The 26,619-nt window shown below is 43.6% G+C and overlaps 1 protein-coding gene across 1 annotated transcript in view; it reads left to right on the plus strand.

Moving 5' to 3' along the window:
* Positions 1-26,619, plus strand: part of C2CD2 (C2 calcium dependent domain containing 2) — a 184,781-nt gene that overhangs the window by 97,209 nt on the left and 60,953 nt on the right. Inside the window, exons 5-6 of the mRNA XM_082246288.1 lie at positions 12,196-12,312; positions 25,267-25,384. Coding sequence (XP_082102414.1) covers positions 12,196-12,312; positions 25,267-25,384 — 235 coding nt within the window. The remainder of the gene's footprint in view (positions 1-12,195; positions 12,313-25,266; positions 25,385-26,619) is intronic.

Below are 26,619 nucleotides of genomic sequence, written 5' to 3' on the forward strand. Positions count from 1 at the left end.
AACCTTAAAAGAAAAGTATGACTTTACATTTTTTTTCCCAGTATTATACTTACCTAGGTGGATGCTGCATCTGCCCCCGGCGCCGCTGCACTGAGAACCGAACAATCGAACACCGCTGACCGCTCAGTTCTGACAGCTCCCCGAGCAGAAAGCTGCTGACTGTCAGTCATAGGCTCTATGCTCTGCCCCCTCCTCGCTCACTGGACCGCTGGACGGGAGCTGGCCTGCAAATTAAATGCCTTGCAAGGTCGCATATGACCGGGTCTCGGTCTGAGTCGCAGCGTTCCTCCTGGCCGACCGCCCCCCCATTTCGATGGCGAGGATGTTCTGTCTGAAGCGGGGCCCGTCTGGTTCCTGGTATGGTAAATAGCTATCCTCCTCCTCCCCCTGGAGGGGGAGCGGGGGTCGCACCGCCGGCGGCTGGGCTTCTTGACTGAAGAGGGGGGGGCACTGGCTGTTACTGGGGTCCTGTGCCCAATCACCCCTCTCCTTGCTGGGTAAATGCCAGGGTTCCAGGGATCCCTCCTGGGTCCCTGGGAGCCTCGTGGAGCCACGTGTCCATAGGGGGAAGGGGGCGCACCGCTGGCGGCTGGGCTTCTCAGCTGGAGGGGGGTGGGGGTGGCACTGGCTGTTACTGCGGGATCTGCAGTCATGCTCCCTGATTATCAGACACTGAGAATTATTCCTCCACACCTATAGCTGTGCACAAGAAGGTGCTATTTGACACACTGATTTGTGTGGGAAACTTTAGAAATGGAGGCTGCAGCTGAGACTGCGATGGAGGTGGCGGTCCCCTTTTTCACCCACATGCTGCATTGAACGGCAAAAGTGTTTCCCTATCCCACCTGTTTTGAAAAAAAATGTCTCTAAAGAGTGGTAGCATCCGAAACATCCCTTTGTGGTTCCTACACGCTTTTGCAGTGCAGTACCCCTTTGAGGAGTCTCTCCTCAAGAAGTGGACTGTTCCACCAGTGGTGGACCCCCTTGTCTCCAGGTTGAACATGGCAACCATGATTCCTGTAGAGGAATCGCCAGCTTTTAAATATACTGACCGGAAGGCGGAGTCTTAGGGCTGCAAAATATTCACTATTGCTTGGTAAAGCCAGTCCTGCCATTGCCCTGGTGTCGCAAACACTAACTGAGTGGGCTACACTTTTTTGTGCCCTGATCTAGAGGGTGTGCAGATTCCCTGCTTTTGCGGAGTTGGCGGACCTTATTGGTCCAAGGGCTGCAGTTTGTCTGCAATACCTCTTTGGATGCATCTTCCCTGATTTCCAAGCTATCTGTTTTAGCAGTGGTGCTTAGGTGTGTATTGTGACTTGAGTGTTAGTCTGCGGACCAGACTTCTAAAAAAGCTCTGACTAATTTACCCTTCCAAGGCAATCGCCTGTTTGGGGCTACCCTGGCTGACATAATTTAGAGTCTCGTGGAGGGGGAAGAGTAACTTTTTTTCCACAGTCTGGGAAGGAAAATAACCTTGTTGCAGATATGGCCCGTCTTTCTTTGCTCACAAGAAGTTTTTACGTCCCTCAGGGTCCTCTGACAAGGGCTCAAAACCTTTCAAGTCATCCTCGGGAGGTTCCAAGCGGCCCTGGTCTGGCAAGCCGAGAGCAGGATTTTTCAGACCCGCGGACAAGGCTCCTTCAGCATGAAGGTGCGTCCTCACCCATGCCTGGGGGGGACGTCTTCGCTGGTTTTCGGGTTCATGGACCTCTTTGTAAATGACAAGTGGGTCCACGAAGTGATACTGTTCGGTTTCAATATCGAGTTTTGTTCTTGTCCTCCGGAAAGGTTCTTCCATTCCAATGTGCGTCTGCCCCTGGACCTATTGCAAGCTCTTTTTGGGGTGGTACAAGACCTGCTGCTGCAGGGTGTGATTGTCCCGGTTCCAGTTTTGGAGCGGTTTCAGGGTTTTTATTTAAACCTGTTCACCATCCCAAAGAAAGAGGTCAAGATACGTCCGATTCTGGACCTCAAGGCCCTGAACTGCTTTGTGCAGGAACAGAAATTCAGAATGGAGTCCATTCGCATGGTGGTGGCATCCCTACATCAGGGGGATTTTCTTACCTCTATCGACATCAAGGATGCTTACCTGCACATTACAAAATGTGCCCGACACCAGCGTTTCCTCTGTTCTGCTGTAGGAGAAGAGCATTATTCGTTTATGGCGTTACCCTTTGGTCTTGCCTCCGCTCCTCCTCTTCACAAAAGTGTTCTGGCATTGCTACGTCAGCGGGGGATTGCAGTACTTGGCTATCTGAATGACGACCTTTTGCAAGTCCTGTGCTGCTTTGACGACGTGGAGATCACATAAAGAGTGTGAAAAAGAAGATAGAAAGAGGGTTCAGTTGGCTTCTAAATTGCCAATTTTCTTAATTACCATTAAGTCTGCTCTGATTCCATCCAGAAAATTGGATTTTCTTGGTCTGGCTCTGGATTCAGCTCTAGCCAGAGTGCTACTTCCTCTGGACAATTCTTCTCCTGCTGTCCAGCAGATGGTCATCCCTCCGTACTTGCATGTGGGTGCTGGGCCTGATGGTATCTACCTTGGAGGCTCTTCTGTTTGCACAGTTCCATACGAGGTCCCTTCAAAGGGAGATCCTGGTAAAATGGGAAAAGTGTCCAAAGTCTCTGGGCAAGCTGAGCCAGGAAAACAGGGGGTCTCTGGTCTGGTGGCTTCGCTCTCCGGCTCTTTGGCAGGGCATATCCTTTCTCCCCTTGTATTGAACAATGGTCACCATGGATGGCAGTCTGTCTGGGTGGGGAGGAGTCCTGGGACTGAGCACCACTCAGGGTTGTTGGACATGGGAAGAGTCCAGACTACCGATCAATGCCTTCGGGTGATAAGGCTGTGCCTGGATCACTGGATGGATCAACTCCGGTGGCTTCCAGGGCGGATTCAGTCAGACAACGCCACAGTGGTGGCTTATGTCAATCACCAGTGCGGAACAAAGAGTGTGTTGGCTCCCCTGGAAGTAGGAGGCATTCTCCAGTGGGCAGAACGCCTTGTTCCAGCCCTCTGTCGTACACTTTCCAGGAGTGGAAAACTGTCAGCAGGACTATCTGTCGGCAGGCGTAGGACCAGGGGTCCATTCATCCGGATGTGCTTTATCAGATATGTCTCTAGTGGGACACCCCCTGAGGTAAATCTGTTGGCGTCCTGGCTCAACAGAAAGGTGCCAAGGTTTGCGGCAAGGTCATGGGATCCTCTGGCAGACGCCTCATACGCTTTGCGGCCCTGTGGAGCCAGTATCGTCTGATCTATGCCTTTCCTCTAGCTTCTGCTGTGGCCTTTGAGCAAAATCAAGGCCGAGGGGATTCCGGTCATTCTAGTGGCCCCAGATTGGCCTCACCGGTCTTGGTACGCCCACCTGGTGTGGCTGGTCGCCGGCGCCCCTTAGAGACTGCCTATCAGCGAGGATCTACTGTCCCAAGGGCCGATCTTCCATCCTGATTTATGGCCTGCCTGTTGAAAGCCAGATGCTGAGGAATAGAGGTTTGCCTGGGTTAGTGATTCTGACACTGCTGAAGGCTAGGAAGTCTACCTCTAGGAAGATTTACCATCGTATGTGGAAAGCGTACATTTCATGGTGAGAGTCGCTTGGTGTTCATCCTCGTTCTTTTTCGGTGGCTCGGTTTTGACAGTCTCCTCTACTGCCTTGGGATTGAAACTTGGTGCTTTCAGTTCTCTAGAAGCCTCCCTTTGAGAATTTTCGGGACATTCCCCTCCTTACGCTGTCCCAGAAGGTGGCCTTTTTTGGTGGCTATCACTTCTGCTTGCAGAGTGTATGAGTTAATGGTGTTCTCTTGTCCTACCCCCCATGGTGATCCACAAAGATAATGTGGTTTTTCGCCCATGTCCATCATTCCTTCCTAAGGAAGTCTCTGATTTCCATTTGAATTAAGACATTGTGTTGCCTTCCCTGTGTCCCAGGCCTAAACATGCTAAGGAATTTGCTTTACAAGCCTTTGATATGGTTCGGGCTATTCGGGTGTATTTGGAAGCCCCTGAGTCTTTTCGGAGGTCAGACTCACTAGTTGTGCTCAAGGACGTGCCAAGAAAAGGGCTGTCCGCTTCTTCTGCAACTATTTCCAGATGGATCAGACAGACAGTGACTCGGGCCTATTCTATCAGGGGTCAGGTTCCTCCTTTCCCTGTAACAGGTCACTCTAGTCGGGCGCTTAGTGCTTCTTGGGCTTTCCGTCATCAGGCGTCAGTGGCGTGGGTTTGCAAGGCGGCTACCTTGTTGTCTGCACACTTTCACTAAATTCTACAAGGTGGATGTGTTGGCATCTGCGGATGCTTCCTTTGGCCGCAAAGTTTTGCTGGCTGCTGTTTAGAGGGTCTGTTCCCTCTTTTTAGGTGTATTGTTCAGGTTGGGCTCCAGTTGTTTTCTTGAGCTTCTTTTTACCTGGTTGGCTATTGTGTTTAGCCTTTGGATTTTTTGTTGTCCCATCCCTTATGTTTGGTACTGCTTGGGTACATCCCAATGGTTCTGAATAGTGGAGAAGCTGTGTCCGTCTCCGTCAATGAACGAAAGAGAAAATGGGATTTGACTTGCCGTAAAATCCAGTTCACTGACGGACACAGCACCCACCCCTCTATGGAGTTGTAATACTTCTGACACTGCTTGTTACTAAACTGAAGACCTATAGCAGAGAGGGGGAGTTTACCACCTGGGATAGCCAAGTATTTTTCCTGCCTAGTGTCCTACTCCTGTAGGGGGCGATATAACTCTATGGTTCTGAATAATGGAGAAGCTGTGTCCGTCAATGAACTCAGAGAAATTTATTTTACGGTAAGTCAAAAATCCAACTTTTTGGAAAAAATACCCTTTCATGAATTAGAAATTAACAGAACTGTAAAGTTAGCCCAACTGTTTTGTATAATGTGAAAGATTGCTACGCTGAGTTAATAGATACCCAACATCTAATGCTTCAAAATGTTAAGAGAAAGTTGTGCGCTTCAAAATTGCGCACACTTGTGGAATGGCGACAAACTACGGTACATTCCAAGTCTCCCTAGGCGACGATAAAACATTTTTACAGGTTACTTATTTAGAGTTACAGAGGAGACCTAGTGCTAGAATTATTGCTCTTGTTCTTGCAATCATTGCGATACCTCCCATGTGTGGTTTGAATACTGTTTACATATGTGGACGCAACTTACGTATGCGTTCGCTTCTGCGCGCAAGCGCGGAGGGACGGGGTGCTTTAAATTTTTTTTTTTTTTTTTAACTCTTACCCTCACTTGACTTCTTGCCCATCGCTGCAGGGGATCGGATCATTTCCCCCCTTTACTGACGACTCCAGGTAAGCGGGCAAATGATTGGAAAGCTGCGTAAGGCGAGGGGGGCACCTCTCCCTCTGCCTACAAAAGTGATCCTGTGGTGAAATGTCACCGGGACCACTTTTATATGAAACTGGATTGCCCACTGTATAAAAAAATACCAGGGTTATGGCAGCTAGCTGCTGCAATAACAACGGTTTATAACGTCAAAGTAATTCTGTATATATACGGTGGTGGTTTGGCAGTGGTTATAGAAGAACTGTAGAAGCATGACACAGCATTGTAATATAAAGCCTTTAGAAGACTCAGCATCTCTAATGAGGTTGAAAATGGGAGTAGGGGACAAAACCCAATCGGAGGAGTTAATCTTAAGCTGGATACACACTATACAATTATCTTTAGATTTTTTTCTTTACAATTTACCAAAACCATATAATATGAGGTCAAACCCAAACACTTTCAATTTGTATGCAATCAGGCAGGCCCTTATATTACATATTTGAAGGTAAATCTAAAGCAGTGTTTCTCAACTCCGGTCCTCAGGGCACACTAACAGGCCAGGTTTGCAAGAAAACTGAAATACATCCCAGGTGAAATAATTTGCTGCTCAATGATTGCAGTATTCTAGGCTGCATCTCCCAAAAGGTAATACTTAAAATCTGGCCTGTTAGTGTGCCCTGAGGACCGGAGTTGAGAAACACTGATCTAAAGGATATCAAACAACAAAATTTGTATTGTGTACTGCATGACGTACCGTAGCTGCATGTAGTATAAATACATAGAAGATAGTAGGTTAAATATCGTCTGTAGATCAGCAAAAGACAAAAGAACCCCATTGTGAAATAAATGTCAAAGGTGTGTAGTGCCATATACCTTGCACCATATTGCAACTTTGCCTGTTCTATATAGCTCTGCCGGACGAGACTAAATTCAGTAAACCCATTAACCCTCTGAAGGTCCTATTTGATATTTTCTGAACGAGGTTATATGCATGGGATAGGCTTAGTGCGGCTTTCCAAAGGCCTTAGCTTTAAGGGCCTGTGAATTAGATTCCCTGCGGGTAGTATAAAGCTACCGACGACCTAGAATTAGAGCTGTCATGGTCATCTACCGTACACAGAGTACCAAGCAAGTGCTGCAGCTGGGCAGCCCATGAATACAACCATGGGTTGAGCAGGGCCAGCCCACTATCATCTTTGGAGCATTGCATATGTTCAGATTTAATTCTGTTTTCTGTTTCAATCTTTTTATTGAAATTTCAAATAACAATAGGACAATATAGGGTAGCAAAAACAAATAGAAAAATAGAACTGTCATCTCAGTCCGTGTAAAAACAATGGTGACCATAACCTAAGTGAAGGATGAGGGGTTCAACCCCCAGCACATGGAAAGTCCATAGATGGGTATGAGGAACTAAATCAACATGGTAAGCCATGTAGCATTACGTATTCAACTATACTCCAAGAAAAGGCCAGAACACAAATGGACCTCAGTTCGGGTCCGTATTGTAAGTCCAGCAGCGGGGTCAGGCAGGCGTACAATCCTCCACCCAAAATCATATAAAAACCATATGGTGATCAACTTGTGTCCATCAGTAAAAAACATAAAAAATATATAAAATGTCCATATAACAAAACAGTGGAATAGTGGACTCTAAATTCAAGTCGGTGACGGGGTAGAATCCCAACACCAATTAAAAAAAGTGAATGATGTCTCAGTTATCCAACGTGGTGACACCTCTGTTTGCGCTATCCCTCACCTTACAGCTGTAAGGTTACAGCATAGGTGGATAGTTTAGAGCTGCCTGGTGCCTCCGGGAGATCTCCTGGGGCGGTCTCAGCAGATGACCCTCTATGGTGAATGATGTTTGGTCAGCCGAAGTCCAATAGATAATCCGGATATCACCTCAATATGGATGGTGTATAAAAATGGGAAGGCTCCACATAGACTTATACTGTTTCACGATTAATCTATTGTTAAAAGCAACAAGAAATATGGTACTCACTTTTGGCAGGAGTAATAAAGACAAAAAATCCACGAGCCATAAGCTCTTCCTCCAGCAACACTTCCAGTTTAAAATGGTAATAAATACTGCGCTATGGGTATAAACACTCAGTCCTAAATGCTGCTGTTCAAAAATACTAATATTTTTAAAATGACAAAAAAAGGTGCACAGCGCAAGTAGGGATATATCATGAAATATCCCAAAGGGCTATTATGTAAAGTGATTGGTGCTGAAAATGTGTATATTATTAAATAAGTGCAATGGTACAAATGTGCAAAATTGCAATGATTTGGCACCATAAATATGTGATGAAGATAAAGTGCTTCAAACGCAAATGAAATAGTGCAAAATTGCAATTAGTAAACCTCCAAATAGTGCATACATATATTACCTTAAATAAATAAATAAATATAATCCCAAATGATTCAATACTTCAAGCAAGTTGCCAGTGAAAAAAATGCAAAAAATAAATGACAAATATATATAAGTCCCAAAACACAATATAGTCCTTTAAGCAAATTGCCAGTGAAAAGTGCAATGTGCTTAGGTGCTCCTTAGTCCATATAAGTGACAATCCGTGCCAAAAAATAAGGTGCAATGGTGCAAGGGTCCACTTTCCAAGGATACTTCCACTTACCAGACTGCCTGGACCCCTTAGCAATATTGCATGTGGGTCAAACGCACTTAGTCCGGTGTGGAATGGGATCTTTCTTGTGGTGCTGGTTTTTCATACTTCGGTGGTCAATCTTTCCTTGGTGGGCCAGTATGCATGAGATCATAGGAAGGACTCAGAATAGTGTAATCCCGTTTTCAAACATTTATTAAATAAAAAATAAGATAACACTCCCATTCTAGAAATGATAATAGTGCCTTGTAAAACAACGATCTCCTAGACAGAGAGAAGCTTCCGGGCTATCGGTGTTCGCATGGGCTGCGCTGGTCCCGGTTTGTGTTCCACCATGACCAGAAGTGACGTGTGCTTCTAGCGTAAGCCGGAAATTGCGTCAACGCGTTTCGCCCTCCTCCAGGGCGTTATCACAGACGTATGACCAAGAGATAGGCTAAACTGGAAGTATCGTTTCATGTTATACCCTTTAGAGTAGCTTATCACATATAAAACTCAGACAGAAACCTTAAATCGAGAATAAAGGTCTGACTAGAGGACCAAAAAAGTATAATGTGTACCAGAGTAAAAAGATGAAAGCAAATAAAGGGGAAGGAAAGAAAGAAAACGGAGGGAAAAGTAGAATAGTGAGAACATGGCCGTCTGGGAGTCTGCTTGACCATCAATCCAATGTCGACCTCAGGTGCAATTTAATTTGGTTTTGATACACTTTAAGTAGGACTGAACATTAGGAGCAGAAGACTCGTTCCTCCTTCCAGGCCTAAACCCCACATGATTTCAAAGACGAGTAGAAAAAGGGAAGTGTCTGTGCCTTAAACACAGTGAAAAGTGATGAGATCATGCAGCTTCCTGAGCCGCAGAGAAGTATGACTTTGCAGATGGATAATGGTTTCAGTGTTTGCACATTGGTCATTATGCCAAACTGCTGTGTGCTAAGTGCTCTTGGCACAAAACGCTTTTACTGCAGATAAAATGCTTTTGAACTCCTGCACTTGGCTTTTCCGGGCGTATGCGGATAGGAGAGCATTCACAATGTTTTCTTCTGCAGGTCTTTGCTGCTCTCTTCTTCATAAAGGCCATTTACCCAGAAGGGTTCTTTTTCATTTTCAGAAAGGCTTATTTACCTCTCTGCTTGAGCAGACTGTGGGGTCAGAACAGTACCTTAAAGGCAATGTATAGTCTTTTCTAAGATGGTTTATTAAAACTATCAGCTTAGCCATACACTGCAAAAGAGAAATGCCCTCCACAATAAATGAGTGGAGGAGGCTAATTAACCCCATGTTTCGGACATATCGTTTTTTTTTTTTCTGAAGCTGGAGAGTGTAAAATATAGTACAATTCTGCGTAGAAACCAATGAGCATTCAGGTTTTATTACCAAAGCTTAATTGAACAGGCTGAAGTTGAAAGCTAATTGGCTACCATGCACAGCTGCACCAGATTCTGAGTGCTCCAGTTTTAGTAAATCTACCCCTTAGGCCCCTATCACACGGGCTTTCCGATCCGATCCGCCTGTCAGTTTTTCAGGCGGACCTGATCGGGTGCTCCATGCTTCCCTATGGAGCAGCGGATGTCAGCAGAGATATCTTCGTTGACACTCGCTGCTTCCCAAACCGGACGGATGGAAACCCTATTTTCCATCCGTCTGGAGGATCGGATGAGAACGGACAGGCGGTCCGTTCTCATCCGATCTCCCATAGAGGAGAGCGGGACTCTGACAGCTCCGTCTCTGCACAGTGAGCGGAGACAGAGCTGTCATCCGTCTGCTCAGCGGGGATCGGCGGATTGATCCCCGCTGATCAAAACGGACTCAGTCAGGCGCACCGCCTGTGTGAAAGGAACCTTATGTGTAAATCAGCAGGTTGCCCCCAGAAATTTGATCAGGTTTTTGCAGGATGGTAAAGCTTCAAGACACTGCAAAGAAACCATTTAGCTTCCAGTTTTTTTTTTTTGTTGTAAAAGTTTATTTGAACAAGCAGAAGTTGGAAGCGGATTGGCTACTATGCACAGCTGCACCAGATTTTGCGCACTCCAGCTTTAGTTTAAGTGGTTGTAAACCCACCTTTATAACTTGTACCTATAGGTATGCCTATAATAAGGCTTACCTATAGGTACTGTAAATATCTCCTAAACTTGCACCGTTTAGGAGATATTCACATTGCATGCAGCCGATGACGTCATCGGCGCTTGCGCTCTGAAGAAACGGCCCCCAGAAGAAACGGAGTTACGTCACGTGGTACCGGACAGTAATACAGCCAGAGTCCACAGACCTGGAAGGAAGATGGGCGAAGATGGATGCGGCCTCCAGCGGGGACAACGTGGGCTTCGTTTGCAGGTAAAGCCCTGTACACACGATAAGAAATTCGGAAGGGAAATTTCGTCCGACGACCGGTCTGCCGATTTTCGGATTGTTAGTATGGGTCTTTCGACAGCCAACTCCAAATTTTCGGCTGACAAAATCCTGATGTGCAGGCTATAAAATTTTTGTCGTCCGTAATACAACGTCCGATTTTCGTCTCATTAGTACAGATTTCCACGGAAAAAAAATCTTAAGAGCAAGACTAGGCATGCTCAGAGACGAAAGAACACATACAAAGCAATCCAACACATGACATCACTTCTGAAGTAGAATTCTGTCATACGGGAAAATTCGTCTGAAAATAACCCCTTCACTTTCCACATCAGACTAACATGCCACAAAAAACGGACGACAGATCGTTCCATAATCTGATCGTGTGTACGGGGCTTTAGTGTCACATAATGTGCTAGTATGCGATGCTTACTACCACATTATGCATTTACTTTGCAGGGAAGAAGAAAAAGTAAAAAAAAAAATGGAGGACTTTATTTCTTCTTTAATCAAGCCCACTGAATCTCTCAAACCAGCCTTTCCCAACTTTTTTTTATATGACGGAACCCTTACAGATACCAAAAAATAAATCTTTGGTTTCAGTAGTTACTTTATTGGATAGACAGAAATTGTTAATTTCTAAAGCAATCCCTAGCAAACTCCTGAGTGTTCCATGTAACCCTGGTTGAGAAAGGTTGTCTCAGGCCTTTCTTGGAGTGCTTTGCTAGCCTATGCATATTCGCTGGCTCAACACTACTGGGGCCCATTTGGTATTTCAAGATACTTAAGACACAATGGTAATGTATGACTGAAGCTTTATTTTTTCTGCAAAGAAAGTGTCCACCCGCAGTATTTAATGAATCTTCTGATCGGCATGCCTTCATCCCTCTGTGACATGAGTTTGTAATCATTATTGTACCTTGATAATATTTAAAATGGCAAAAAAAAACCCTTGCTGTAAATGTTATCAAATGTGTGTACCGGTACATATTTGCTCAGGAATTTGCAGTGCTACATGAGAGTTGTGCTTTACTTTATGTTCTCATAATGTACGACTTTGAGTCGGCTGTCTAATGGAAAACCATGCACTCACTCCAGATATCTTCTCTCATTTGACCCAATCTCCCCTTTTGTCACTTGACAGTGCTGACTCTTGGTCATAGGTTCAGGATTGTCAGAGGGTAACAGGAGGGATCCTCAGGCCTTTGTAGGCCACCTTTTGAGTTGACTAAAAGCTTAGCTATGGCTTACTCTCCCATCTGCAATGAATGAACATAGCAGCAAGGAGGTAAATGAAGGGTAAGTATTACCTGCTGGTGGTCTGTCTTGAATGATGCATACGGGGAAAGAAACCGGTGCACTTCAAAGCCAGCCCCTGTAGTATCCTATTCTTCTCTTGCCTTTAATCCCCAACCACTCCGTTCACCACCAAGAGTGAAGAGAGGGAGCTCCAAGTCAATCATAGTCATGTGGGCAGCCATTGGTGGCCTCCTGAAAATGCTACCTGGCTGGCCCTTGCTTCAGAGTGATAAGGGAAAGTCACAATTCCTTACCTCTACAGCAGTGTTTCTCAACTCTGGTCCTCAGGGCCCACTAACAGGCCAGGTTTGCAAGATAACTGAAATACATCCCAGGTGATATAATTTGCTGCTCAGTGATTGCAGTATTCTAGTCTGCATCTCCCCAAGGTAATACTTAAAATCTGGCCTGTTAGTGTGCCCTGAGGACCGGAGTTGAGGAAAACTGCTCTACAGGACACGAATTTATAGTACTGAAGCAAAGACATCATCCTGGCTGTCAGGTAGCTACCATTCTCTCCACACAGGTTTCCTTTGTGTTGCCCACCAGAAGTAATCACTTTCCTTTTGATTGCAGCATATGGTTGAAGCTTTCTCTTCTATACGTCATTTATTTATCTTGTTTGTAGACCCCTGGAGCCAGCGTAGTCATGGAAACCCTGGAGGATATAATGAAGAACCTCATGAGTTGTGTCCGACCCACCGTGGAGCTAAGCACCAAACCGGCCAATATTAAGGATTACCAGGTGCGTTTGTGCATGGGTGGTCTGTGTATGGCGTAATCTGTGTGTATGGGTTGATCTGTTGTCTGAAAGATTTGTTTCTCACTTTCTGTTGTCTTTTGGATAAGAAGTGGGGGATCCCCCCAATGGAAACCCAGACTGTACTGTACATGAAAAACCTGACAAACTTCAACCATCCCTGCATTTATTCATACCTATCCAAGACCCTAGATACCAAGGTCTATATATGACTCTGTATCCAGTGCTATCTACAGTCAACCTGTGGGTACCCTCAAAATTCTAGTTGTGTTTCCCAACTTTTTGCTACTCTGTTAAGGTTTATAGCTAAACACAATTTTCCAAATCACATGACCAGCCTCTCCTACTGGATTTTTTACTCCCATTTATTTTACTATTGCACATTTATATAGCAAAAACCTTTTGGGACCCTGTTGGGATAGATCTACAGGAACTGACTTTTTGCTTAAAACATTATGGCCGGTGAGATCCATACCGTATTTTCCGGCGTATAAGACGACCCCCCCTAATTTTCAAATTAAAACATAGGTTTTGGGCTATATTCGCCGTATAAGACTACCCCCTTCCGAAGCAAGGCAACACTATTGAAAAACATCAGATTTCTCATAGATCCCCAAGGTACCCCAAGTACTGTAATACATGTAATCTCTCATAATATCTTCAAGGTACCCTAAGTATAAGTATTACCAGTAGATGTAATCTCAAGATGCTGGCTGTGTGGGAATCCTGTACCGGTATACCGTATGTCCCGTAGCTTCGGCTACATACAGTGTACCGCACTGAGCCAATCACAGTGAGCGATGTATTCTATTATTGAATGCAAAGCCTGCTCGGATTAGCAGAGTCAGAGAGGCGGGCTGATGTTACTCCACCAATCCGAGCAGGCTTTGCATTCAATAATAGAATACATCGCTCTCCCTGATTGGCTCAGTGCGGTACACTGTATGTAGCCGAAGCTACGGTACATACGGTATACCAGTACAGTATTCCCACACAGCCAGCGTCTTGAGAGATTACATCTACCGGTAATACTTATACTTAGGTTACCTTGGAGATATTATACTCGGCGTATAAGACGACCCCCCATTTTTGGGGGATTTTTTTGAGGTTCAAAAGTAGTCTTATACGCCAGAAAATGCAGTATTTGGGTCTGTGTTATGCTGATGTAGATATTTAAGGGAAATAAATAGCTGCAACTTTGCAGGGCAGAAATGATCTGTAATGAAAGAGCCATTTGGAGCTAAAGTCAAGAGTTGTGTTCCTCTTCCTTGTTGAGTCACTAACGAGCATAGAGCCAGTATAATTTCTCACGCCTTGCCTTCTCGCTCCAAGTCAGTAACTCCCCAGGTAGTATTTCTGGAGTTTACGCCTCTAAAAATAAGTTGTCAGTGGAAGTTTCCATAATGCTACTCCGAGAGGTTTCCTTTGAACTCTTTGTCCACGATGTGACAATTGGTCTTTTGTGTCTTTCACACCTACTGACTATTGTCTCCGTAGCCACTAGCTGGAAACTACCATTTCCTATCCAACCTACCCTGTATAAATTACATATAGGAACCGGTTGGTTGCTTTGAGGAACACATTTTTCTCTGAACTAGTATACACTCCCTGAGTAATTCACAAAAAGTGCAGCACTAAACCTAAAACTGATAATAGAAACAGTGACAAAAAAATGAAACAAAAGTTCATTCAAATGAGATTGTGAAAAATCATATAGAAATAAATGTAAAGTAACTAAAAAGTCCCAAGGAAAGTCCAAATAAATCCAAATCAAAGAAGGTAATTGTGGTGACAGCCCCTCCTTCCTGTGACACCCAGGGAATGTGTAGAGTGGGGACACCACAGTGCACTAATATGGGAAGCAGCTTACCAAAAAGCTACTCAAATGAATGAGAAAGCCTCGCCAGATAAAGCATCACATAGATCTCAGGAACTCCAAGAAGCATACAGCATCTCACATAGATCTTAGGAACTCCAAGAAACCATAGGAAACGACGTGGAATGGTTAATCCCTCAAGGAAGCTCCATAAAGGTCAGATGGATATATAGAAAAAGAATGTGCAAAAGACCATAGCGTAATCCCATAAATGACAATGGTGTAGTTTATTTAAGAAAAACTACTCACATAAATGTAGTACAAACAAGCACATATAGGATCGTGGCTGGAGATAATATCACGGCGTCCCGCATGTATCCAGTCAGATAGAGAATAGTAGCCGGCTCAGAGAAGGGGCGTGTGGATGTTGCGTCTGGAGTCGCCAACGTTTCGTCATCAAAAGACAGCGTCTGGGCGTCTTTTGCACTCCTTGAGCAATTTGTTAGGAAGAGCTGTACACCTTCCTATCCACACATCTATCTAATCAGACACATGATGCAGGTAAGGCCTCATGCACACGGGACATTTTTACAGCCCCTGTTTTTGGCATACAGCGTTCTTTTCTGCAGCCCGTAAACTCCCCAGCACGTTATCCTGTGTGTCCATGCACACATAGGCTGTTATCAGCAGTTTTTGGCAGGAGCGTTTTCAGGCTGGAAAAAAACCCAGAACTAGGAGGTTAGGAGAGGAGTTTGGCAGCTGTAAAAAGCTCTAACGCCAAAAAAACGCAGCTATTCGGCATATATCAACGTTTGTGGGAGTATAGTTTTGCTAAAAAACGCTACGGCTGAAAAAAGCTAAAAAAAACACTGAAAAACGCTACTGCAAAAAAGCTGAAAAACTTCTACAGCTTTCTGCTGACGTTTTGATAACTTCCAGTGTGCATGAGGCCTAAAGGTCATGAGCTTCAGCCAAAGTTCACATCAAACACCAGAACCGGGGAAAATGTGATCCTAACTGTTCCATATTGGTGCCAGATGGGTTGGTTTAGGTATTTCTTTAAAAGTTGATCTCACAGAATTCTTACACAACAGTCTCAAAAGTTGAACCACTTGCACTAATATATATATATATATTATGTATGTATGTATGTATGTATGTAATATATATATATATATATATATATATATATATATATATATATATATATATATATATATATATATATATATATATATATATATATACTGCGGAAAGTCGGCTCTGTCTCACGAAACGACGTAACTGTACACCGTTTCGTTGCGGGACTGCTAGTGGGGGCAAGCGCGCACACCTGCCAATTGGCTACATGGGGAGCCAATCAGCGGGTCTGTCGGCTGCGATTGCCACCGGGCACCTGCAAGCGCTCCCCGTGGAAACAGAATTGCAGTCTGCTGTTGTAAACAGGGCAGACCGCTGTTCTGTCAGTAATGAACACAGGGTTCCTGTGTTCCTTCTGTTTAGGAATACAGGTCTCTGTGTTCTTTCAGCAAGCCCATCCCCCACACAGTTAGAAAGCACCCCCTAGGGACACATTTAACCCTTTGATCGCCCCTGGTGTTAACCCCTTCTCTGCCAGTGTCATCATTACAGTAACAGTGCATATTTGTAGCACTGATTACTGTAGTAATGTCACTGGTCAAAAATGTCAATTAGGTGTCCGATCTGTCGACCATAATGTTGCAGTCCTGCTAAAAATCACTGATAGCCGCCATTACTAGTAAAATAAATAAATGAATGAATAAATATGTAATGCTCCTGGGTTTTTGTAGTAGGCTGGATTTGAAGCTGCAGAATCTCCACTCAGTAGTCATGTAGAGATGTGTTGAATAACCAGATCCAACTCTCCAGACTCATCACTGTGGGCTTTTCAGCTTCAGCATACAGATATACACACTCAATAAGATGTTCCTGGAGTGATAGGATGTATATAACAGTATGAAGATGATGTGCTGAAGGGACAGGTGTGAACAGTGACAGAGATGGCAAGCACTTGATAGAATTGTTCAGGAGAGTATTAGATGGTATTAGGTAGAATGCAGATAGGTTAGTAATCGAGTATGGTAACAGGTGGTAAGGACAGCAGATGACAAATACAGGATAGACTAACCCAGTGCAAGGATAGATGGTAGTAGACTCAAGAGCTAGCAATCTATGTAACAGTGCAGATGATAGAATTAGTATGCATAGATAGTAACAGTCCTTATGTGCAGAGGTAGATAGTGTAAGTAAGGTTATGGAGGATTCCCCTGTGGGGTACTTATCACTAGTAAAGTTAGTAGTAGCAGGGTCCAGTAGTAAGGGAGTGATCCAGTAGCGAGATACAGGGATCGGTAGCGAGGTTCCGGTCTGTTTCCAAGTAAAATGGAATAGCTGGAGGTTCCGGTAGCAAGGTAAGCTTGTAAGCATGTGGACACACGGCAGGTTGAACGAACGATGTGAGAGAGAACGCCGGCGGTTGAAATAGCCGCTCTGCGGCGCTCGGCGATGACGTCATCCGTCTTAAAGGTGTATGCGTACCACCTAATTAGAAAGGTGGGACGCATATTTGAAAGAAAAGTGGAAAATAAGGGTACCAGAGGTACCAGAATCTTACAAAATAAAAATTACATAAATCTTTCCCCTAGTTTGTAGACGTGATAACTTTTGCAAAAACCAATCAATGTACACTTATTGGGATTTTTTGTTTACCAAAAATATTTAGCAGAATACATATTGGCCTGAAATGATAAAAATATTTGATTTTTTAAATTTTTTTTTTATTGGGAGTGTTTTATTGCAGAAAGTGAACATTTTGTTTGTTTTCAGAATTGTCGCTTCTTTGTTTATAGCGCAAAAAATAAAAATCGCAGAAATTATCAAATACCACCAAAAGAAAGCTCTATTTGTGGGGAAAAAAAGGACATCAGTTTGTTTTTGGGTACAGTGTCGCACGACCACGCAATTGTCATTTAGATTAACGCAGTGCCGTATTGCAAAAAATGGACTGGTCATTAAGGGGGAAAATCTTCTGATCCAGAAATGGTTATATAGAATGGTGGGGGGACCTAAAACATCCATTAAATGGCAGTTCTGCAAACAGCCTTTTTTGGTGAGAGAAGTCGTCGGAGAATGGTAAGATTGGTTTAAAATGTCACTCTACTCCGATAACAACTCATTACCACTGTGCTGAGTAGACCAACATCTCCGAATGCACAATATGTTGGACTTTGAGGCAAATAGGCTACAACAGTAGAAGATAGTGATGGGTTCCAATTCTGTCAGCCAATAACAAAATCTAATGGGCTGCACTGGGCACCAGATCACCAAAACTAGATGAATGAAGACTGGAAAAATGTAGCCTGATCTTCATTTCTGCTGAGAGACACAGATGGTTGGCCAATCGCCAGATCTGAGTCCATTAGAACTTATTTGGCATGTGGTAGAATGGGAAATTGACAGCTGACAAATCTGATGCAATCATGTCCCCATGAACCAAAATCTCAAAGGAACGTTTTATGGAATGTGGAATCCATGGCATGAGGAATTGAGGCTGTTTTAAAAGACCAGGAAGACGTGACCCAGTATTAGTATAGTGCTTCTAATAAATTGCTTGGTGATCATAGATGTCAACTAATCATGGTAAAAACAAGGGAACTTACTTGAATGAGATGAACACAATGGTTACGGCTCACTAAATACAATAATTTAACATAGTGGGGGCTCAATAGTCAAAGCCACATCATAAAGAGTAATTGGCAGACAGGCGAATAAAACTCTGCCAATAAAGTGACCATATACATGAGCCTTCGGGGCTGGAATCAATATAAACCGCAAAATTACAACATTCAGAAAAATTTTTATTCAAAATCCCAATTATACACACAATGAAATCCTCTCTAAACAAAAATCACGTCTACAGACCCTACCACTTTCCTCATTGGAGCCCTGCAGGTGCAGCAGCTAAATGATAATTATGAAACCATTCCCATACAGATTCATTCTGCACATAGGTACAGACAAACAAACCGCTATTCCTTAAGAATAACAAAAGGTAGGAATCAGCAACAAAGTTTGCAATGTACATAGATCACTCAGAGAGGAATGTTTTTTTTTTTTTTTTTTTAAATAAAATTGGAGTTACTCTTTAAATTAGGGATCGACTGATTGTCGGCACAGCCGATATATCGAGGGCCGATCTTCACTTTCCCCGATAATCGGAATCGGCCCCTGAGGTTACCGATATTGCCAATATTTTGGAAAGGGCTGTATCGGAGTGATGCCTGCAGGTAGCAGGGATCCTCAAACTACGGCCCTCCAGCTGTTGCGGAACTACACATCCCATGAGGCACTGTAAAACTCTGACATTCACAGACATGACTAGGCATGATGGGAATTGTAGTTCCTGAACAACTGGAGGGCCATAGTTTGACAGCCCCTGAGGTAGAGGCATCACCCCGGTACCGGCGTCCATAGCCGACGGTCGGCTGTCTTGTAATGACAACCGATGTGGCTGAGAAGCCGCTCGGCTGTCATTACAAGGAGCAGGAGGGGACGCCCACCCCCACCTTCCGCTGCCTTCCGTGGCTCGCCCGGGTCTTCCGTCCCACCGGGAATCTCGGGCATCCTACCTGCACGGCTGCAGAAGACCCAGTCAAAGCCGCACTCGGCTCTGATCGGGCCTCCATGTACAAACCCGGAAGTGATGTCATGAGATCACTTCTGGGTACTCGGCGCCAGATTAAAAATGACAGCATTCAAAACAGCCAAACTTGGCATTTTGAATGCTTTTAAGTGCAGAGGAGGGGTTTGGGGTCTTTTAGACCCCCAGATCCCTCCTCAAGAGTACCTGTGTAAAAATAAAAAAATACATTTTTAAACGTCCGAAAATTTCGGCAGATATCGGCCAATACGGATATATGCAATGACCAAAATATCGGTAACGATATCAATTGATCCCTACTTTAGATGACAATGGATGTTAAAACCAAATTCCTCCATATACTTGATTGCAAATTATACCTCTGTGCAAATCATTTGGCTTAAGCAGCATAATATCGCAGCCGGGTATGAAAATATGGCTTCCATCCTAATCTTCACCAAGGTGATATAAATCCAATAAATTACAGCAAAAGTAATGGAAGCATGAAGAGTGGCTCAGGAGTAGTGAAGCGGCACAAAGGATATACCTAGGCAAGCTGCAGCTTAGTATTAAGCACAGTTCAGTAAATGGAGGGAGAAAAGCAAGCAGCAATAAAGCACAAGTTCATGCAAATGTCTTCCATGGTCATTCTCCATACCTCCATTAAATCATGCAGGGGGACCAGCAGAATGCAAAGGTTAGAAGGGGAGAGGCAAGTAGCATGAAAGTGCAGCAATATTGGATAAGGTACAATAAGTTCATTCAAATAGAATGCCTTCCACAGCACTTCCAAATCAGGCAGCAGGGTTGGGCAAGATGCAAAGTATATGGGGGGACAGAAGAAAGCATTGTGACAGTGCAGCAAATGATGTGATGCAATATGCCATCCATAGTGTCTCTCTATACAGTGCCTTGAAAAAGTATTCATACCCCTTAAAATATTTCACATTATGTCATGTTACAACAAAAAATGGAAATATATTTTATTGGGATTTTATGTGATAGACCAGTGATGGCGAACCTTGGCACCCCAGATGTTTTGAAACTACATTTCCCATGATGCTAATACACTCTGCAGTGTAGTTGCGCATCAAGGGAAATGAAGTTCCAAAACATCTGGGGTGCCAAGGTTCGCCATCACTGTGATAGACCAACACAAAGTGGCACATAATTGTGAAGTGGAAGGAAAATGATAAATGGTTTTCACATTTTTTTTTACAAATAAATATCTGAAAAGTGTGGCGTGCATTTGTATTGAGCCCCCTTTACTCTGATACCCCTAACTAAAATCTAGTGGAACCAATTGCCTTCAGAAGTCCCCTAATTAGTAAATAGAGTCCCCCTGTGTGTAATTTAATCTCAGTATAAATAAAGCTGTTCTGTGAAGCCCTCAGAGGTTTGTTAGAGAACCTTAGTAAACAAACTGCATCATGAAGGCCAAGGAACGCACCAGACAAGTCAGGTATACAGTTGTGGAGAAGTTTAAAGCAGGGTTAGGTTAAAAAAAAAATATCCCAAGCTTTGAACATCTCACAGAGCACTGTTCAATCCATCATCAGAAAATAGAAAGAGTATGGCACAACTGCAAACCTACCAAGACATGGCCGTCCACCTATACTGACAGGCCGGGCAAGGAGAGCGTTCATCAGAGAAGCAGCCAAGGGGCCCATGGTAACTCTGGAGGAGCTGCAGAGATCCACAACTCAGGTGGGAGAATCTGTCCACAGGACAAATATTAGTCCTGCACTCCACAAATCTGGCCTTTATGGAAGAGTTGCAAGAAGAAAGCCATTGTTAAAAGAAAGCCATAAGAAGTCCCATTTGCAGTTTCCTAGAAGCCATGTGGGGGACACAGCAAACATGTGGAAGAAGGAGCTCTGGTCAGATGAGACCAAAATTTAACTTTTTGGCCTAAAAGCAAAACACTATATGTGGTGGGAAAGTAACACTGCACATCACCTGAAACACACCATCCCCACCGTGAAACATGGTGGTGGCAGCATCATGTTATGGGAATACTTTTCTTCAACATGGACATGGAAGCTGGTCAGAGTTGAGTGGATGGAGCCAAATACACGGCAATCTTAGAAAAAAGTCTATTCGAATCTGCAAAAGACTTGAAACTGGGTCGGAGGTTCACCTTCCAGCAGGACAACGACCCTAAACATACAGGCAGAGCTACAATGGAACGGTTTAGATCAAAGCATATTCATGTGTTAAGGCCCGTACACACGTACCGATCGTCGGCATACAAACGTCGGTGGACGAAAGATCTGCCGATTGTACGCGTGTTAGTATGGTGCCTCCGACAGATGTCTGCGCACAATCCGCGGACAAAAGTCTTTCGTGCAAACATGAAAATATTTGTATGCCGACACCAGAACGGACGATTGTTCGCCTGTCAGTACACAATTCGGCCGACAGACCGCAGATTTGCAAGACTGGGCATGCTCAGAAAATAGAAAACACAGGGAAAGTTAACCATTACATGACATCACTTCTGCAGTCGGCGGACAAAATTCTTGTGCTGTCCTTGTGCTGTCTTTGCACTTTTCAGCAGACACCGACATCCCGGGGAGAAAAGAGGAACATTTGTAAGCCGACCATCGGTACGTGTGTACGGGGCTTTAGAACGGTCCAGTCAAAGTGTAGACCTAAATCCAATTGAGAATCTGTGGCAAGACATGAAAATTGCTGTACAGAGACTCTCCATCCAATCTGACAGAGCTTGAGTTATTTTGCAAAGAAAAATTGGAAAAAATGCCACTCTCTGGATGTGCAAAGCTGGTAGAGACATCCCCAAAAAGACTTGCAGCTGTAATTGCAGTGAAAGACGGTTCCACAAAGTATTGATTTAGGGGGCTGATTACAAATGCACACCACACTTTTCACATATTTATTTGTAAAAAAATTTAAAACCATTTATAATTTTCCTTCCACTTCACAATTATGTGCTACTTTGTGTTGGTCTATCACCGAGAATCCCAATAAAATACATTTACGTTTTTGGTTGTAACATGACAAAATGTGGAAAATTTCAAGGGGTATGAATACTTTTTCAAGGCACTGTACCTCCAGCAGAAGTTAGTCCATCTTAATTGCCGCATACATCGTTTCTTGCTGATATGTAGGCAGAGATGTATAGTAACGAAGTAGAACTACTTAAGTACTGTACTTAAGTACCGAAATGCGGTATCTGTACTTTCCTAGAGTAGAATTTTTTTCTCCTACTTCTACTTTTACTTCACTACATTTTTTCGATGATTTCGATACTTCTACTCAAGTATTTTTTTTTTGTGCTGCATAGTTACTCGTTACTTTTAAAAAAAATACCACTGCCAGAACAGTAGATGGCAGGTTGCATAAAGCTCAAAAAAATGTGTATAATGTCATTTGTAAATCAGCGCATTCGAAAATAAAGGCTGTGTATAATAAAAGCTGCTATACCAAATCTTTCCAATAAAAAGAAAATATGAAACAAACAAATAAATGGTGCTACAGCGCTTAAAGTGCATCAAGAAACTACTAACAAACACAGGTTAATCATTTGAATAAATCATTTGAAATAATAAAAAACAATATGATGTTCATACTTTTGACTTCTTTCTTTAATAACTACATAACACAGTACTTGTACTTCTACTTTCAGTACTTGAGTAGAAATTTTTTTTCAAAACTACTGGTACTTTTTACTTTTAGTACTTAAGTAGCAAATTTTTTGAAAAAACTACTTGCAATACTTAAGTAAAAAAAATGTTGAATACTTTAGTACTTCTACTTAAGTAACTTTTTCTGCGAGCACTTCCACTTCTACTCAAGTAATTTTTTGATCGAGCACTTGTACTTTTACTCAAGTAGAAATTTTGAGTACTTTATACAAGTCTGTATGTAGGTTAGCCGTGCCTTGCCAACAAACTCGACCAAAATCAATATAAACTGCAAAATTATGACATTCAGAAAAACCATTATTAAAAATACCAAATATTATACACACAATGATCAAAAAAAAAACATGTATTAACCATTTTATTGCTTGTGTGTACCTAGCACGGATGGGAGGAGTCACACCCTGACTCCTCCTCTCTGTGTCGGGTACACAGAAGCGCATCGGCATGGTGATACAGCCACGCTTATCAGGGTATCCAGAGCGGCACGTCTACATCGAGTAGCGGCAAGGACAAGACACATAGGGGGACGTTTACTAATATTGGTGCAGCTGTGCACAGTAACCAATCAGATTCTAATTTCCACTTTACAACAAAAGTGGCAACCACCCCAACCTATAACTGGCCTTTGCAGCAAGGTGCGCATATGGAAGGGCGATGCACATCACACACAATCGATTTCCCCGCACACTTACCTACCAGCCTGCAAAACAACTAAATTGGCCTGTCTAACAGATCAGAGGCTCTGGAAATTCAGATTTAGGACCACAGTATATACAGAGATCCCTTGGCTTGGGCACTGCAGCCTATGCATGTATTTACAAATGTGTGCACACCTCTGGTTTTAACCTTAAGGGCTCTTTCACACAGGCGGACCGTTCACATCCGCCTGTCAGTTTTTTTGGCGGATCTGAACGGTCCCCCCATGCATCTCTATGGGGAATCGGATGTCAGCGGAGACATGTCCACTGACATCCGATCCATCAAATCTGGACAGATGGAAACCCTATTTTCTATCCTCCGTCCAGCGGATGGGATCGGATGAGAACGGACCGACGGTCCGTTCCCATCCGATTCCCCCATTGAGTTGCATGGGGACCTGACAGCTGTGTCTCCACATACAGCATGGAGACACAGCTGTCATTCTCCTGCTCAGCGGGGGATCGGCGGATCGATCACCTGCTGAGATAAATGGAGTCCATCCGATGGACGGAGTGTGTGAAAGGGGCCTAACTGTTAGGCAGGGCCAATTTTGTTGTTTTGCAGGCTGGCTAGTAAGTGTGCTGGAAAATCATTTGTTTGTGATCTTCTAACTTCAGCTTGTTCAATTAAAGTATAACTAAAGGCAAAACTTTTTTTTTTAGTTTCAGAGTGGAGAGGGATTGGAGCACCAGTCAGTTTTTATTCATGTCTGTGCCCCCATTAGGGAGATTCATCCTCTTTATTAGTCCTGTTTACCGTTATCATTGAAAGTGAAAAAAGAAAACAAAAAAGTAATAGATGGGGAATCTTCCAATGGAGACCTGGAGGTCCCCAAGGAATTCCCTTAATTTGCAGAGATTTCCTCTTCCTTCCTGTTTGGCTATGGGACAGGAAGTGATGGAAAATCTCCGAAATGGGACACAGATGGCGGAAAAAAATCTGACGGGTTATAACCCTCCCTTGCTCTATCAGAAAGGGAAAAAAAAAGTTGCGCGTGGCAGTATCACCACATGCTGATGAGATTCTGTGTGCCTGGCACGGATGGGAGGAGTCAAGGCGTGACTCCTCCCTTTTGTGCTAGGTACACGGAAGCATTTAAATGATTGATACATATTTTTTATAACCAAGCTATGTCCAAACTATGGCCCTCCAGCTGTTCAAGAACTGCAATTCCCATCATGCCTAGTTGTGTCTGTGAATGTCAGAGATTTACAATGCTTCATGGGAATTGTAGTTCCTGAACAGCTGGAGGGCCTTAGTTTGGACACCCCTGCCGGAGTAGCACCTTTCTCCTGTGCTCAGAAATGGGGCCCCCTGTCCAATTCATTCCACAGAACTCACACTTGGCTTCTCAAATGGCTACAACCTTGCTGCCCTATATGGCTGTGGTTGTCTGAAGGCACTAAAATCAAAAACAAACGAAGGGGCGCACCGGCCTAGCGCATTATCGTCAATAATAGGCTTTAATAATTAAAACTAAATATACTCACAAACAAATGCTATAAAACAGCATATCCAATCCATAACATCTGGAACAATCTGTAACTGCTGTCCTCAATAGATGATGGCTGACGCGTTTCGAGGCTGAAGCCCCTTCCTCAGAGCCAACAGACCATGTCTAGACCACTCATTTTTATAACACAAGTCCCATGTCTCCTAGGTATGGCCCAAAATATCTCCTCTCCCCCCAGTAAGTGTGGTTCCAATGGTATTAACCCCTGTGGTCCAAACCAGTGAAACCAACCTCCAAGCCTTCCATTAGGAACTCTTATATCATTGTCTTTGATTTTAATATTTTTTTGATCATTGTATATTCATTAGTATTTCCAATAAAGGTTTTTTCATTGTCTTTTTGATTTTAGTATTTTTTTGATCATTGTATATTAATTCGTATTTCCAATAAAGGTTTTTCTGGATGTCGTAATTTTTGCGGTTTATATAGATTTTGGTCCAGTTCAGGCCCCGGAGGCTCATGTGTATGGTCCTTTTTATTGGCAGAGTTTTCTTCTCCTGTCTGCCAGTTACTCTGTTTATGCCATGATAGTAGGTGTCACCAGGGAGGTCCGTGGCATAATGTGTGCTTTCTGTCATTTCAGAATATGGCTGGGTTCGGTTCTGCAGTTGTTTGCCCCCCAAAACCACCCAGAGCCCACGAGCTGAAGCTTCAGGTGCGGAATATCAAAGCGTCATTGACGGAAGAAGCCAACCCATCCGGTAGTGTAAATTTCTTATCTACTTGTTCTTGTTATCCATTGTTGCAAGTGAAAAAGTCAATATTGTACTTCATGCTAGATAAAAGTGTTTAAATTATTTAAAAAAAAAAACTCTTAGGCCTGTTTCACTCGGGGCTTCAGCTTGTTTAAGAGCAGTGTGTACAGCGAGCTTTGACAAAGCATTTGCAGAACTTTCAATAAGCTTTGTTGAAGTTTTAAAGTACCATTCAGGTCCACTTTGTAAATGTTGAACACAACGTGGATTGCCACTTTAAGCTAGCTGCTAGTAGGCTTCAGCACTTCTTGAAGCTTGTTGAAAGCTTGCTAGCAGCTTGCTTAAAGTGGCAATCAGCACTCCCATTAGGATCTGTATTCAACATTTACAAAGTGTTTTACACGGGCTTCAGCTTGTATAAGAGCAGTGTGAACAGCGAGCTTTAACAAAGCACTTGAAGAACATTCAGCAAGCTTTGTTGAAGCTTTTAGGCTGCTTTCACACTGCAGCGCTACTAAAACGCAATGTGTGTTTTTTTTTTTTTATTTTAAATGCAGCACATAAGCAGTGAATAGCTGGTTGTTAAGGACACAGGCAAGTGTTGGCTCCCTAACAACCGGCTATTCATTGACCTTAGTGTGGTCAGTTTTTAATAGGAAAGCAAAGGGACTGGCAGGATCACCAGGGATTTCACACAAAGGAAGGAATACAAAGAGAACAGGAGACTTTTCCATAGAAGTAGATGGTACAGCAGCCACATATCAGGAATATGAAGTGTTTGGGGGTAACAAACTCTTTGAGGACGCCAGCGGGTGGTTGTTAAGGCGCTGGAACCCTCCGGCATCTTTAAAGAGTTTGTTACCCCCAACACTTCATATTCCTGATATGTCCCTGCTGTACCATCTACTTGTATGGAAAAGGTATCCTGTTCTGTTCTCTTTGTATTGCTTCCTTTGTCTGAAATCCCCCGTGTTCCCTCCAGTCCCTCTGCTTTCCTATTAAATCTGACCACATATAAGCAGGAAACCACACTGTGGTCAGTTCTTGAGCTGCACTGGGAACTCGGCCTACTCTCCTCCAATGATCAAACTTGTCCTGACACGCCCCCACTGTACAGCTATTCACTGGGAAGCTCAGTGTGCTGCTGATTCTCCTCCCCCCAAGCTCTTAAGCAGTTGCAAACAGAGAGAATATGATCACTTATAAAAAAGGGGAAAAGTATTTATAATGTCTTTTTATAT

This window comes from Pelophylax lessonae (genome assembly GCF_965119305.1).
Source record: "Pelophylax lessonae genome assembly, chromosome: 2".
Lineage (NCBI taxonomy): Eukaryota > Metazoa > Chordata > Amphibia > Anura > Ranidae > Pelophylax > Pelophylax lessonae.